The sequence below is a fragment of the Alternaria dauci genome, chromosome 4 (genome assembly GCF_042100115.1).
Source record: "Alternaria dauci strain A2016 chromosome 4, whole genome shotgun sequence".
Lineage (NCBI taxonomy): Eukaryota > Fungi > Ascomycota > Dothideomycetes > Pleosporales > Pleosporaceae > Alternaria > Alternaria dauci.
In genome coordinates this window covers 87757-102212 of record NC_091275.1, presented here as the reverse complement: position 1 = coordinate 102212, position 14456 = coordinate 87757, and the positions used below count along the sequence as shown (strand labels likewise).

The window sequence follows — 14456 nt, the reverse complement described above, 5'->3', positions numbered from 1 at the left end:
AGAGAGAGAGAGCTCAATCTGACAGTCTCTGAAGCGGCACGTAGCGTTTCAGCACGGTCGAGTTCGGACCAGCTTACCCCAGAGCTAATTTCTCACCCCTCAACTGAGCCGCGCATACCCAAGGCATCCCAGCAGACCAAAGTTCAAAACAGGGGGATTGAGGACTTGAGTCTAAGCGACCTTGCTGCAGCCCGAGAGAAACACCGTCAGAAACGCACCCTTAGCGACCAGGTAGCTGTAAAGGGCAGTGCTTCTCTAAGCGAAAAGACCCGAAAGAAACACCGTAAGAAACACACCCTTGGCGACCAGGTAGCTGTAGAGGGCAGTGCTTCTCCAAGCGAAAAGACTCGACAGAAACAACGAGGGGCTTGGAGGAAGTAATCCGTATCTGACCCTAGCCCTAACCCAATAGACACTGTTCCTCTCCTCTTTCCTCTGCACTGGATATTGTGATTCTCGATCATCATCTATCGATCTACCCTACAAGATCCTCAGCCCTTAGCCAACGTACTATTTTATATAATACTGTTCTTATCATCATGTCTTTAGATCTTGCACAACAAAACGATAGCGATTACGATAACAGCAGTGCTGGAGAGGAGGACGGCCTGTACCAAGATGTGCAACCTGATGAGCACGATAGAGAACCTGACGAGCATGATGGAGAAGAATACCACGAGAGCAGCCTTGGGGACGAAGACGCAATAGCGAATAATCAACTTACCTGGGCTATTGACCACAGCGGAGGTGACCACCGACTACCTGGTGAGTTTAAGAGCATCCTACTTGTACGCATATAGTAACTACGTAGTAGTGAAGGGATTTATCAAGATGATAGACAGCCCCGAATTTAACGGCAGTAAGGCTATTGGAATGCTGCAGAAGCGATACACGATAGACTACGGATCGAGGCGCGTTGGGTCCCGACCAGCCAAGCCTGAGGACAAATTTATCCCTGAGTTCCACCTCGACCTTATCATTATCATCGGCCGGCCGCTCCAACCCATTGTGAAGTTCTCTACGTTCTTCGACCACGTAACAATCAGCTTTAAACACTGGCGAGCTCCATACAGCGCTAAACACAGCCACGGACTGTCGTTTGATATGGAGCATCGTACCTTCCGTCTTGCAAAGGGTGGAACGCGCGAATCTTGGTTTATTGTTATGCACCCTGTCGATAGCACAGTAGACCCTCTTCTGTCAGGCAGCGAACGTCGCAAACGCCGCGAGAAGGCGTCTGAGCACAGCGCTCTCAAACCCTCCCATGCCCTGTTCCTTACGTCGTACATTAAGAAAGTCTTCCTTACAGGCGTATTACTTGGAGAGGGTGTTGAGGCTTCTTGGAAATTGGATGGACCCCAGTCGCAATCGATCTCAATCGTCAAGTGGGAAACGTTCCAGGAGCAGTTCATGGAAGGGTGGCCAGAGTACGTGCGCAAGAACACGCAGGATCCGTTCTGGACTAAGAACCTGCCAGCGTTCCATGCGTATGACTACGGGCAGAACCTTCCAATTGAGTTGTCTACTGAGCAACTCAATAGTCTGCCTAAGGAAACCCGGTTGCGCCCTGATGACGAGACGTCTGACTCTGATGACGAGACGTCTGACTCTGATGACGAGACGTCTGACTCTGATGACGAGACGTCTGACTCTGATAGCGAGACGTCTGATTCTAGGAATGATTTGTCAAACTCTGGGAATGATTTACCAAACTCTCAGAATGATTTATCTAACTCTGAAGACGCGGCGGCTAGGTCCGAAGGCGGCGCAGAGGGGGCTACGCCCCCACAGAGCGGTACACAAACAGGCGATCCAATTCCCCCGCCGCACGACCATCAACAGCCGTTTGATAACTACACACAGGATCTTCTACGCGCACTAGAGGACAAGTATAGACTGGAGAGCATTGAGACGGTCTCCTACGCGCTAGCGGTCGACATCCACTCAATAGCATCTTCCAACCTCCCTAACGCCTCTAATGACGTCGGTGTCATTCTCGCACCTGCGCGCTGCCTCCTTGCCAATCGCAACAACGTTGTTCGCCAATACCAACACCCGCGCGACTTTACCTTCTACCCTCTTGCCTTCCATCCATCGTACGGCAACTTCTCCTCCGCGCAGCCCCCAGCATTCCTACGCGACAACGTGCTCGCTGTAATGGAGGACAACATGAGCTATCAGAACAACGGTGCGAGCGTGTTGACTAGTGGTTATTTTCAGGCGTACTCCAACATTAAGCGAACTATACGCCATAGCCCCGGCAACTTACTTGCTACCAAGGGCATTGCCACGGCTGCCCTGACGCTGCCAGATCAGGATGGCAACCTAAACCCTCGGGTAGCGGCGAAGCGGCAGCGTTTACTGCGGAAATTGCGAGGCGAACAGACTCCTGATAACCCTACGTCTTCCCAACCGTTCGCTCGCGAGCAACAGCGGATTAAAGCCGCTATAAAGGAAGAACTGTACGCGTTTAGGATGGAGCAAGTTCTGTCTGTGCAGGTGTCGCAGTTAGCTGACGGTCAACGGAATTTTGCGACAGTGCTTCAACCTATCCTCCAGCTAATCCGGTACTTCTCGCTGGAACAACCTACCTACATTGATGTCCTCTTCGCGTTCAAAGAACGCATCTTTCCAAAGGTTCTCTCCTCCTTTGCTAGTCTGTTCGCGCACGCATCAGACGAGTTTTATCGTCGCTTCAAGGCTGCTGGCTCTAAAGGGCTGCCTTTTGCCCTAGCGGAAGGTGTGGCCGCATTCGATCGCCTTGGCAGCTACTGCTTTACTGGGTTCCCCCGGTCTTTAGTGGGCTCAGTGCTCGGGCCTCTCTGCACCATAGAAAGCATTGAGCAGGGTGGGTGGCCGTTTATCGACCCCAACATGCTCAATCTGCAAGGCAGTGGCCATGCTAACCTAGTGCGTTGGCCGCGCATGGACAATGGACGACCTATTATGATGCACGTTGCTTCCATTCGCCACCACTATGGGCCCCAGGTTGCCGCTTATTGTCACAGCGAGGTATGGTTCCGTGAGCTTGGTGGGCTCACAGGTAAAGGGCCTCGTGGCGCAGAAGAGTTCCTAGTAGAGGTGCTCGAAGAGATGTGGAAGCCGCAGACAATCGCTTTCGTAACACACCAATTCTATCGCGCTCTGAACAAGGGCGGACGGGGCAATGCTCAAAGCGTAAGCCTAACAACACTGCAGGCACGACAGGAGGCGCAAGAGCAGGTGACGCGTTGGGCTGAAAGCGAGCACCCCTTCTCTGCAGGGTTCGTGCAATTAGCGTTTCAAATATCAGCCGCTAACACAGTACAGGGAGTACGAGTCGATCTTTCCTGTCTTTTATCCAGAAGCGACTTCGGGTTTGAGAAGCCAGACGCGACGCGACTTTGCGCAAGAGCTCTACTGGGAGTGTGTTAACAGCCATGGCCAATCTAGTAGCTACCTCTTTTCAAAGAACGCGAGCTGGTTCACTGTGTTACGCGCTGCCGTGCAACACGCCAGGGCCAAGGCGATGAAGGAGGAATACTGGATCAGCGCCATAATGTCAGCTCTAGCGGCGTGCCGCATTGACTGTGTGCCTGGTTCATACCATGGCCGATTGAGCTACCGGAGAATGACGCGGCTAGTCGGTAACGTTCCGGCCCCATCCGCTATAGCGGCGAGACCGGGCAGCCTCAAGCGGGCAGCGATTGAGGCAGTACACCAAGCAAAGCGGCGCTCGCAAACAAAGAGTACTATCGACTTTGGTTGCCAAATCCCTTTTAACGCCATCCCGCCGCTAGTTGAAAAAGGTTTTCAGCAGTTGGACGGCCAGTTCTCAAAGTCCGGCATGAATCAGAAGGTTCGTGAACACTACCACAGAGCACGTCAGTGCCTCATCGAGTGCTTAGGTCAGCCAAAATGCGATCTAATGCTCATGTTGGTGTTAACCCTTGCATCCTCTTCAGCTACCCCTACTGTAGCGGTGAATGCGACTGAGTTTTCCAAAGGACCAACCAAGAACTCTGAAATGTTTGCGGCCGCCTTGGTAACAAGAATGCTCTGGTCTCTTCGACCAGATTACTTCCCGTCGGAGGAAGACGATGGTTGGGTGCTTTCGGTACGGGAGATGACGAAGAAGATTGGTAAGACTTCCCTAAGAGAGGCCCTTTTCCCAAGTAAGAAGCATTGCTAACATAGTACTATCTGGGGTAGAGCACAAAGGTTGCAACAACCGCTTCCTTCGACAACTGCAATGGATTCGGGTTACTAGTGGGCGTCGAGACTCCCCAAGGAACAGCGACATAGCGATCAACTATGATTCCGTTCTTGAGAAGAGACGTACAGAGTTAATGCGACTACGGAGCGATGCTAAAGGTTTTATTCAATGCGTGTTTGGTAGTTCTGATTATGCATGGGTTGACCGATGTCATACTATTATACAGGAGTCCCCAGTGTAGAGTAAGCTATTATAGCTTCCACTATAATTTTACATCTTCTCTCCTATAAAACACGTATATACTATATACATCTTCTATCCTATACAGCTTTTGAAGAGATTAATACACGTTACGTAGTGTTATGATTTTTTAAAATATTTCGTATTAACTGTAAATTCAGAAAAACACCAACCCCAATATTAACCGTACTATCGTTGTCGCATGTAATCCGTTTCTTAATCTTAACTGTGTCTCTTCTCTACTATTTACATAATTAACGTAATAGTAAAAAGACGCAGGCACTAGAGAATAGAGCCTGCGAAGTCTACATTGCATTAGTGGCTGAAGTAGCACAGTGTAGAGGCATCCTGTTACTATTCTCCGCAGGCAAAGGTAATAGCACCTTGCGCGGCAACCTTTAAGGAAAAGAGAGGAAGCCGCTATGTGTTTCGCTCTTCTTTGTAGTTATTTGTAGATTTGTAGCCTGCGGTGTTGTTGACTTATCTGTATCGCAATACGACAGCAGCTTCCTAGCAGGCTGTAATCGTCGAGAGCCACGGTACAGCCGGTGACTTAGACGACAGACCTAGCCTAACACTAAATTGGCAAGCTTCCGCAACACGGACGCATACACCCCACCTGCTAATAAGCACCGCTATGACTAGCAACTCTCGTCTACCTCACTACTTCCGTAGAGTGTCGCTAGAAGCTCAGCATTGTGCTCTTCGAGCCCATCACTCTTTTTCCGCAGCGCATAGTTCAGGGTCGTCAGGTAACCCGGTTTATTGTTCAACCTATAGGGCTTACAGGACAGAATAATTCAAGTACCGACATCTGTCGCAATGGCGCCGGCGATGCCGGGATACTTTCCGATGCGTCAGAATCAGTGTCATCTTCGGCTTCGCTGTCTGGAATCTCTGTTAACCCCACCGCCGTAGCTAGCGCATTCGCTTCAATGCTAAGCCTCTCCTTTCCAGCAATCGGCGCACCAGTAATTCCATCCGGCCCTAGCCAGGCTTCGAGGGCCCTGCTTGCCGTGCAAATTTCCGGCCGTTCGCGCTTCACTAGCTCAAGAAAAACATCGCGCTGGTTCTTCCGCAGCACACGCTCGAGCCAATGGTTTGAGACCTCTTCGTGGGGTATGAGCAGCAGCGATCCCCAGCCTAGAGCTTGAACTATGTCGAACCATCGTGTCGCTCGCTTTAGGCGGTAACGAAAGGCTGCGTGGTCAGATTTAGATGGTGATTGGCAAACCAGATGGACCAAATATGTGATAGCCTCTGTTCGTGCCTGGCCCTTCCCGTACCTGTTGCGAGTTCTGTCGTTACTGGCTAGACGATCAGCGACCTGGATTTCGTCGACCTTGCGAGCGTACGCCTTCCCTAGCAAAGCGAAAGCCCAGCGAGTGCCAATGTTTACAGCTGCAAGCATCGTCTCGTACCGTGTGCACATGTCCCAGGCAAAGCAGAATGCATTGTCGGCATCAGTATGAAGTGTTGCGCTACTATCCACTGACTGCGACATTTGCGTCTGGGTAAGAACATAACGATCTACTGGTTTTACCAAGAACGGCGTGCCCTGTTTCCGCCAATTATGCAGGAACTGCGCAGCGCTGTACTGCGAGGTTGCATTTCCAAAAGCACGCGCTTTTGCTAGCATGCTGCAGGCAGTATAGTAGGGTGTTGGCGAGGCTGTATAGAAATCAGCATCTTCCGCGACTTTTTGCTTGAAGATCCAAGAGATCGTCGGCTCATCGTCTGGCGCAATGCTGCCGTACGCCATACGTTCCTGCGCAGGCATCTTCTCAGGCGGTTCCTTTAAGCCTATCGCCTCGAGCTTTATTACACGCGATCTTTCTAGCTTTCTTGTACGCCGTAGCTCTGCAAGACGATTCTTGTTTGTAACTGTTGCGGACCTCTTTACGGATAGAGGCGTCGTCGCACTCTGGTTTTCGCTGTCCTCGTCGCTTGTTCCGCGCTCGTGTCCCCCCTCCGCTCTAGCTGTGTCTTTGCCAGCGTGTACTGTCATAGTGTTGACTTCGCTAGCCCTAGCCGTCGATTCGTCCGCGCTGTCCTCCTGTATTGCTAGGCGGTTTAAGCTGTTGGCACGGATCTCGCTGCGAATAGGCGATGAGGAGGCTGGACGTTTACGGTACGGCACAAGGTCGCCTGTAGCCCTCTGTGCTGATGGCGGTATGCTATCGTCCTTGTCTGAGTCTATAGCCATGCGGTCCTCCGCGATGCCTTCCGTTGGCGTCATTAGCCGCGCTGTAGTTAAGTTTCTAGGCTCTAGAGACTTACTACTAGCAAAGTCCATAGCAGCGCTTGTGAGACGCCCCCAATTTTCTGCGTCAAGTGTGCTGGCACCCAGCGTCTCTTTCAGCAGCCATATCGCATCTAGTGTCGAGTGGGCTATGAAAACCGGCTTGCACGCTTCGTCGTCGCCTACTTCTGGAACGATCCATCCCGCGTATCGTACATCGCCTGGTACACGGCATGGTTCTGCGAGACGACGCGCAAGAAATCTGCTGTAGGACGGGTTAGGTGGGCTGTATGCTAAGTTGTTAGCGACTGTAGCGTCCCACTGTGCAGGAAAGCCTCTTCCGCTGTGTTTATCCTGACAATGGTCACTATCGAGCTGTAACTGATCCATTTTAGAACCAAGGCTGACGCTCTAAGCCAGCGATTAGTGTGTGGGTAGAAAAGTAGTAAGAATAACAGCAGAGAAAAGAAGACGTGGCATGGAAAGCAGGGGGCCAGGGCGTGCCGGCAAGGTGCGGCATATAGTCGCACCGACTAACAAGGTAGAGTACGGTCCCTAATCCCAGAAGAGGTCGCGTCCTTGAGTGTAGAATACATGTTATTTCTCTTTTTAGAGTGCTATTCTTATATAATATTGAATACTAAAGTTTAGTTGTTGAAGACACGAAAGATCTCAAAGAGGTAGTCCTAGATAGGGAGGGTCGCTCTGCCTCGTACATCTAAGAGCGCAGTTCCAAATAATATAACACTAGTATTTGCCTTTAGAGGTGCAGCGTGAAGAAGGTTGGAGCGCCAGCCCTAAGGTAGTTAAAGCGTCCGAATGTTCCAGCTGCAAGGTTGCGATATGGCTTGGGACGCAAGTTGCCGCAACGGTTGGTTGCCAGCGAGGGCAAGTTACGCAGAGACCACGGTATGGCTTCATACACCTACTAACACCTTTTGGGCAACTCTCTGGACTGTCCAAGGTACTGCATGACAGAGTTGTCAACAATCAAGCCAATCAAGCTGGGTGCCCCAGCTTAGCTTGATTAGTGGGTACCTCTACCTCAGCTTAGCTTGATTGGCTTGATGGTTAAAATTAATAAGCTTGGCTTGTTTAGCTTGATTAGCTTAACAAAATTAATCCCCCTTTCAAGAAGCTTAAAAGGGGATAGTGTAGGGGTATCCTTATATAATCTTATCACCACGTGATCTTATCACCACGTGACCTTACTTACTTACTTTAACCTTCTTTATAGAGTATTAATTCTATCAAGCCAATCAAGCCAAACAATCAAGCTAGCTTATAGTAGCTTGGCTTAATTGATTTATACCTCTACTCTAGCTTAGCTTGATTGATACGCCAGCTTGATGCCCCAGCTTGATAGCGATCAAGCTGGCTTGATTGTTGACAAGTCTGCTGCATGAACAGACGGTTGTTGAACCAATGAACAAACTGATTCCTAATGGTTGTCGCTGTAGAGAAAACGTCGAGGTAGGCAGTATACTCAGTCCTGGACGGCACGCTGGGACTCTGCCTTGGCCACTGGTTCCTCAGATCTTCCACGAACGAGTCGATCGCCCTAGTTTGATTCTCCTGAAATGCGGCGTGCAATCCTGTCGTGATGCTGCTGTTCAGTCTCCGATTCTCGCTTTGGTAGATTCGCTTCATTGGAATCTGCAAACGCCTTGGTGTTGCACAGCACCGTGTTCCGAATCGCATTCTTGTTGAAGTCCTGTCCCTGGTCTAGCTCGTATTTCAGTGCAGTAGGTGGCTGTACCGCCGAGAGCTTATATACCCTATAGGCTGCAGCTAGAGCCTGTATCGCATCCATGTCTGACTTTTCGGCGTAAGCCGTCGTACAAAACTATGTCATTAGATCACGATATGGCTTGGGAAGCAAGTTGCCGCAACGGTTGGTTGCTAGCGAGGGCACGTTGCGAAGCGGTTGCGATATGGCTTGGGACGCAAGTTGCCGCAACGGTTGGTTGCTAGCGAGGGCACGTTGCGAAGCGGTTGCGATATGGCTTGGGACGCAAGTTGCCGCAACGGTTGGTTGCTAGCGAGGGCACGTTGCGAAGCGGTTGCGATATGGCTTGGGACGCAAGTTGCCGCAACGGTTGGTTGCTAGCGAGGGCACGTTGCGAAGCGGTTGCGATATGGCTTGGGACGCAAGTTGCCGCAACGGTTGGTTGCTAGCGAGGGCACGTTGCGAAGCGGTTGCGATATGGCTTGGGACGCAAGTTGCCGCAACGGTTGGTTGCTAGCGAGGGCACATTGCGAAGCGGTTGCGAAGCATGGAGTAGTATTTAGTGTGGTAGGTTGCATTCGGCCTGACTCGGAAGACCACGCGCCCGCAAGTCAGGCTGACAGCAGCGCTTCCACTCACAACGTTACCTAGGTACAGCAGTAACTTGCTATTGCTAACAGAGGCAACTTTCTAGGCTTCCTACAGTGGCAGCAGTAGGCAATACGTACAGCGTTACTCTATGTTAGTCTGGTGCGCCTATATCGGTATTGAGTCATGGGATCGATTTTGTACTACAGACTACTTGAGAAAGTTACAGTATGTCTCCGCGATTTCCGGGCAGTCATTCCTTCAAAGTATCTCAGTCTTGCGCCTTTATCGTGCTCTGAAAATAGCCTTTAGCTTGGAGGTTCTTGACTATCCTCATGTCAATGGTGTCTCGGCATCCTTGAGGGGCAGTAGTTGTCAGCCATTCAACGAAGACTTCGGCGAACCTCGTATTAATGCGATGTTGGCGTTTCGCAGCCTGTTCAGCAATATGCGCGTTACTCTGAGGCTCAAGACCATGCAAGATGTTGCCCTCTGTAAGCGATATTGACTGACACATCGCGCCCGTTGCACCCACGAGAATATAGACGCCATCGTCGACCTTGCCGCCCCCCTCATCCCAGACCTTCTTCCACTTGGGTACTTCCTTGTCCCGTGTCACGGCGTTGTAGGCATGAACAACGTGTTTCTCTCCAAACGTTTGGCAGATGTAAGCGTAGATCAGAGCACGTGACAATGTCGAGCTCGCGAGTACGACGTACTTGGCTCTGTACTCTAGGGTTTCTCCTTGGTGTGCGCGAGGACGGGGATGGGGAATGGTCGTCTTCTTGTTGCGTAGCTCTTCCAACGTCTTGTGAATGTATGCGACCTTGGCTGAGCCCTTGCAAGCCTCCAATGCAATGTCCCAGATGAATGAGTGTCGAATTGTGTCGCTGTTCACAAGAGCTGTGCGGAGGTTTTCGTTGTTATTACTGAGACTGCGGTGAGGGTCGAGGATCCGATCTCCGATAAGCTGGTCGGCATCCCAATTGTTGATTGCGGCCATAAGGTTAGGAAAGATGCTGACATGTCGCGCAATGCGGTAGGCCTCGGAGTCTGCGACTGCGCCTGGGGGCATGGTGGGCTTGGACTTCTTGCTGCTCTCTCCCCCTTGGTCTTCCCAGGCCTCCACTTCCTTCTCGTAATGCTGTTTGACCGCGGCTAGCACGCGAGACTCTTCTTGTTCCACGTTAGCGAAGTAACACGCATCGTGCTGCAGATACGTGAAGTTGACAGTAAGCTTTGCTGTGACAACGTTGAGGGGTTTGCGCCAGGGATCCAGACTGTCGGTGTCGCGCATTATGAAACACCACCGAACCATGTCCCGAAAATTGTTCAGCATGTCCTTGATCTCGCCGGACTGGAGTTGCTTGTCGAGCGCGGACTGTACTTTGTTCTTTTCCTTCTCGGTTTTACAACGCTGCATCCCGTCGTGATACTTCTTGTAGCTATTGAGGAGCTTTCTCCACACTGCAGTACAATCTACCCCTTTCAAATTGGCTAAAGCTTTGGCGCCTGGATCGGTGGACTGCTTTTGTACTAACCGCTGGATCACGTGGTCGGCGAATCCTAACACCAGGTCGACCCCGTTCGTGAGAGCTGTGCCCGTCTGACCTACTATACCAGTACGATGATCATTGGGCCTGTAGTCCAAAATGGGGTCGATGATGTGGGTGTAGGTTTGAGTTTTTGTACCCGGGGCGGTATGCAGCTCGTCGACCATGATTATTGCAGCGCAACCAACGAATGTGACCAACCACACCTCGACCCTCACACCTTTGTCGTCTGTCCATATTTGCATGCGACGAGCCTGCCAAGGGCCGAGACCATCAAGCGCAGGCAATCGTGAAGTGTCCATATGCGTCTTGGCGCACAGGCTCAGCTGTGCTCTCAACGCCGCCCTCTTCTTAGTATGCCTCTTGTCGGTCTTTTCTAACTGTTGTTTTAGCCTCTTGTACTGAGGGGGCGCAGAGGTATCGACAAGCGTGCCAAAGATCTTCGTCTTCCAAGACTCGCGAGTTGAGACTATCAAGAACCTAACGCTCGTCTTTTGAGGTCTGAAGTCCGATGTCTCAGGGACGCTGTTTGCCCATTCCTTAGTCGGGTTGTTCAACTTCCACACCTTGTTGTACTCCCCATAGGCCAATCGTGATTTCAACCAGTTAGGGCGACGGTTGACTTCATCCCACTCTTTTGGTGTCATGCTAGAGTAGATGCTGTTCTTCGCACCGCCATAACGCTGTACAATCTCTTCGCCCGTACCGTGCAAGACTATCAGCTTCGGTGGCTTGTACTCTGATCCTTGAGCCAAGTGGGCGCTGCCACCCATGATCATACGCCATGCTTGTACCAATGTTTCAAGGCCTGCTGCACTCGCAACAAAGTAGGTGCATCCAAACAGATTCGGCGTCTCTATCTCGTCTCCGTTCGATTTGAGAGCAGTGTAGGGGAAGTCTGGCGTCGCGCTGATGCCGAGGCGCTGGTACGATCTAGCAAAATTGAGATACCATATGAGGACATCGGTGATCGTCTTGCCCATGCCCATGTCGTCGGCGATGACAAGTGCTCCTCGGTCGCCGGCGAGGACATCCAAGCCATCCTTGGCGCCGACCAACTGATGGGGTAGCGGGTGGAAATCTGGGTTTAAGCCGACCCCAGTTCCGAGGTTGATCTGGTCGCCTTTGAGGTCGTCGAGCGCAAGGCCGAAGGTTTGCGCGGCTAAGTCCCACAAGTCTATGTTCGACTTTTGCGCGTGCGCAAAAGCAGACATACCATCCATCTTCACCTTCATAGTGCTCGAGAAATGCGCGTTTGCCTGGGTCTTAGCTTGTTCGTTCAATGGGGGTTGTTCCGGTTCGCCTTCGTCTAACATGCATTCTTCTAGCACCTCTTCATCGTCTACGAGAATGTCCATGTTGTTACTAGACTCGCTGTCACTAGAATCGCTGCTACCACTATCGTCGCTGATATGTATTGGGTCGTCTAGTCCGCTACCGTGGTAGCTATTAGAAGGGAAGGTCTCGACAAACTTGAGAAAGGACTTAGGTGCGCTGGACGGTGGTTTGGCAGGTCTGGCGAGCGGTAGCAGATTCACGGGTGTGAACGACGAGGGTTGAAGTGTGCGGGGGAAGGCGATGCTGTTATTCCTGGACATGTATGACGAGAACGGACCTACAGGATGCTGCTTGTGTGCGCTGTTGCTAGGTGTGGATTCTTCCCTCGACCAGGATAATGGATGTATGTTGGCCGCCAAATCTAGTATCTCCTTGAGTGTCTTGGGTGTAAGCTCCTTACTTTCCGGTGGGACGGCTTCGGAGGAGGCAACTTGCATGTGGGTGGCATCTTGTTGCTGGTCACCTTGCACCTCTGCTGGCGGGGCGGGCTCGGAGGAGGCAACTTGCATGTGGGTGGCATCTTGTTGCTGACCATCTTGCACCTCTGCTGGCGGGGCGGGCTCGGAGGAGGCAACTTGCATGTGGGTGGCATCTTGTTGCTGGTCACCTTGCACCTCTGCTGGCGGGGCGGGCTCGGAGGAGGCAACTTGCATGTGGGTGGCATCTTGTTGCTGACCATCTTGCACCTCTGCTGGCGGGGCGGGCTCGGAGGAGGCAACTTGCATGTGGGTGGCATCTTGTTGCTGGTCACCTTGCACCTCTGCTGGCGGGGCGGGCTCGGAGGAGGCAACTTGCATGTGGGTGGCATCTTGTTGCTGACCATCTTGCACCTCTGCTGGCGGGACGACTTTGGAGGAGGCAACTTGCGTGTCGGTTACGTTCAATCTAACCGTCGTGACAAACACTACGGCTGTGCCAGCTGGGATTTCTCGCATAGCAAAGTTGAATCCACCTTGGCTTCCAATTCCGATATGCTGATTTGCTCTTGGAGCGATAAACAAGCGGCCCTTGAAGTCGAATCCATCGAGTCCTAGGCCTTGCGCAGTTTCGTAGCATTGCTCAGCTTCGTCGCGTAGTTTTTCCCAGTTGGGGATGCCCTCCCAACATATGTCACTGAATTCGACCATGCTGACTACTTCGCTGATCTCTCCATCCTTTACGGCGCATATATGTACCTGTGTGTCGAGATTTGAAGCGGTTGGCATGGGAGGATTAGCAGGCTTGTCGTTGTTCGGAGTAGGCGTGAATCCTGTAGGAACGGTTCTGGATCGAGAGCGCTTAGGTGGGTGGTCTTTGGAGTTGTGCGTTGATTCTGGCGATAACTCGCGCTTTTGGAGTGTAGAGGTTGCCGTCAAGGGGTTGGGGGTTGGGGCTTTAGCATGGTCGCCTTCCGCTTTACGCTTCCTCAGGCGATTGAGAGAATGTGTGATCAACTTGCTAATCGCCATTGTCCTCCACGCCTTGGGTTCGTTGCGGAAGTCGGGTACGGACTTCCAGACCAGGGCGTGTAGGTTCTTGTTCAGGTCTTCATTGGCAGTGTCGCTGAGCTTTGCTGCACCTCGATTGCGTGCATCGGGGTAGTTGTCCACAAGAATCTTGTCAATCGTCCTGGCTATCTCCTTTTGTCTGGTGGCGTCGTCGATGCCGAAGCCGCGGAAGATCTCTGTTTGGTTCCCCGAGTAGCTAAGGGAGCTGGGGTCGCCTGCCGGTGGATGGGCGGGTGACTGCGTGTTATCGTCCATCCTAGTCACCCGTGGTAGAAGGTGTATGCAGGTTGACGATGCTGCGGTACGTGGTGGGTGGGTGGTGTTGCGGCGAGCGTCGCAACGTTCGTGTTGTGGCAACATGCGCGAGGAAACAGCCGGAGAGCGGTGAAAAGTGAAAGGGGAAGCTCCCAGTAATTTTAGCCTCGTCGCCCGTACTGAGCCTAGTAGAACGATGACCAGGAGTAGGGCATAGTATAGCCACCCGGTTCTGGCGTGAGCGCTCACTGTTGAGCATTGCGGGTACAGCGCACAAGACTCTGACGCGGGCTCACGTTGCGTACGCGCGAAACAGAGAAAGTTGATAAAAGATATGGGGATCACCCGAGTGTATAGAAAGCGAGCAGAGGGAGAAGAGAGACAAGGAGCAGGGAAAGTAGGGAGAGACATGGGGATCACCCAAACGCAGTTCTGGCCGTCATCGTGAACTGAATCGAGCATAGAAGTTGATAGAACCAAACAAAAGAAAGCGAAAAGAGATATGGGGATCACCCAGCCGTAGGACTAACTGTAGTCGCGAAGGAGAGAGCCAAGACGTAGCCGGCTACACGCTGCGCATTGCTGTGGCCTTGACGCTCGCTAGATCTCCCATTCACCTTGGCATGTCCTCGCTTATTTGTATGGCCGGTCCGATAGTTATCTTCCTATTGCCCAAAGGTCGACTGGCTGTCCACTTCTGTCTCTTGGTACCAACTTGTAGAACTCGGGTGATCCCCATATCCTCTTCGCGTCCCTATCGTTCTCCATCCAATCCTTCTTTTCACGTGTCTTTATCTTGCTCCTCGCTTCCTCACGCACAACCCAAGGT

At 51.9% G+C, this 14456-nt stretch overlaps 2 protein-coding genes across 2 annotated transcripts; one reads left to right on the top strand and one right to left on the bottom strand.

Annotated features, from left to right (window-relative positions):
* Positions 1 to 539: 539 nt before the first annotated feature.
* Positions 540 to 3908, top strand: ACET3X_004693 (uncharacterized protein; the record flags this gene model as incomplete). Its single annotated transcript, XM_069451693.1, has 5 exons — positions 540 to 765; positions 815 to 1427; positions 1755 to 3263; positions 3310 to 3838; positions 3888 to 3908. The coding sequence occupies 5 exons, from the start codon at positions 540 to 542 to the stop codon at positions 3906 to 3908; spliced, it is 2898 nt and encodes a 965-aa protein (XP_069306737.1).
* Positions 3909 to 5204: 1296 nt separating this feature from the next.
* On the bottom strand, positions 5205 to 6674 carry ACET3X_004692 (uncharacterized protein; the record flags this gene model as incomplete). Its single annotated transcript, XM_069451582.1, has 1 exon — positions 5205 to 6674. One exon carries the CDS (start codon positions 6672 to 6674, stop codon positions 5205 to 5207), a length of 1470 nt encoding a protein of 489 aa, XP_069306736.1.
* Between the last annotated feature and the right edge of the window lie 7782 nt (positions 6675 to 14456).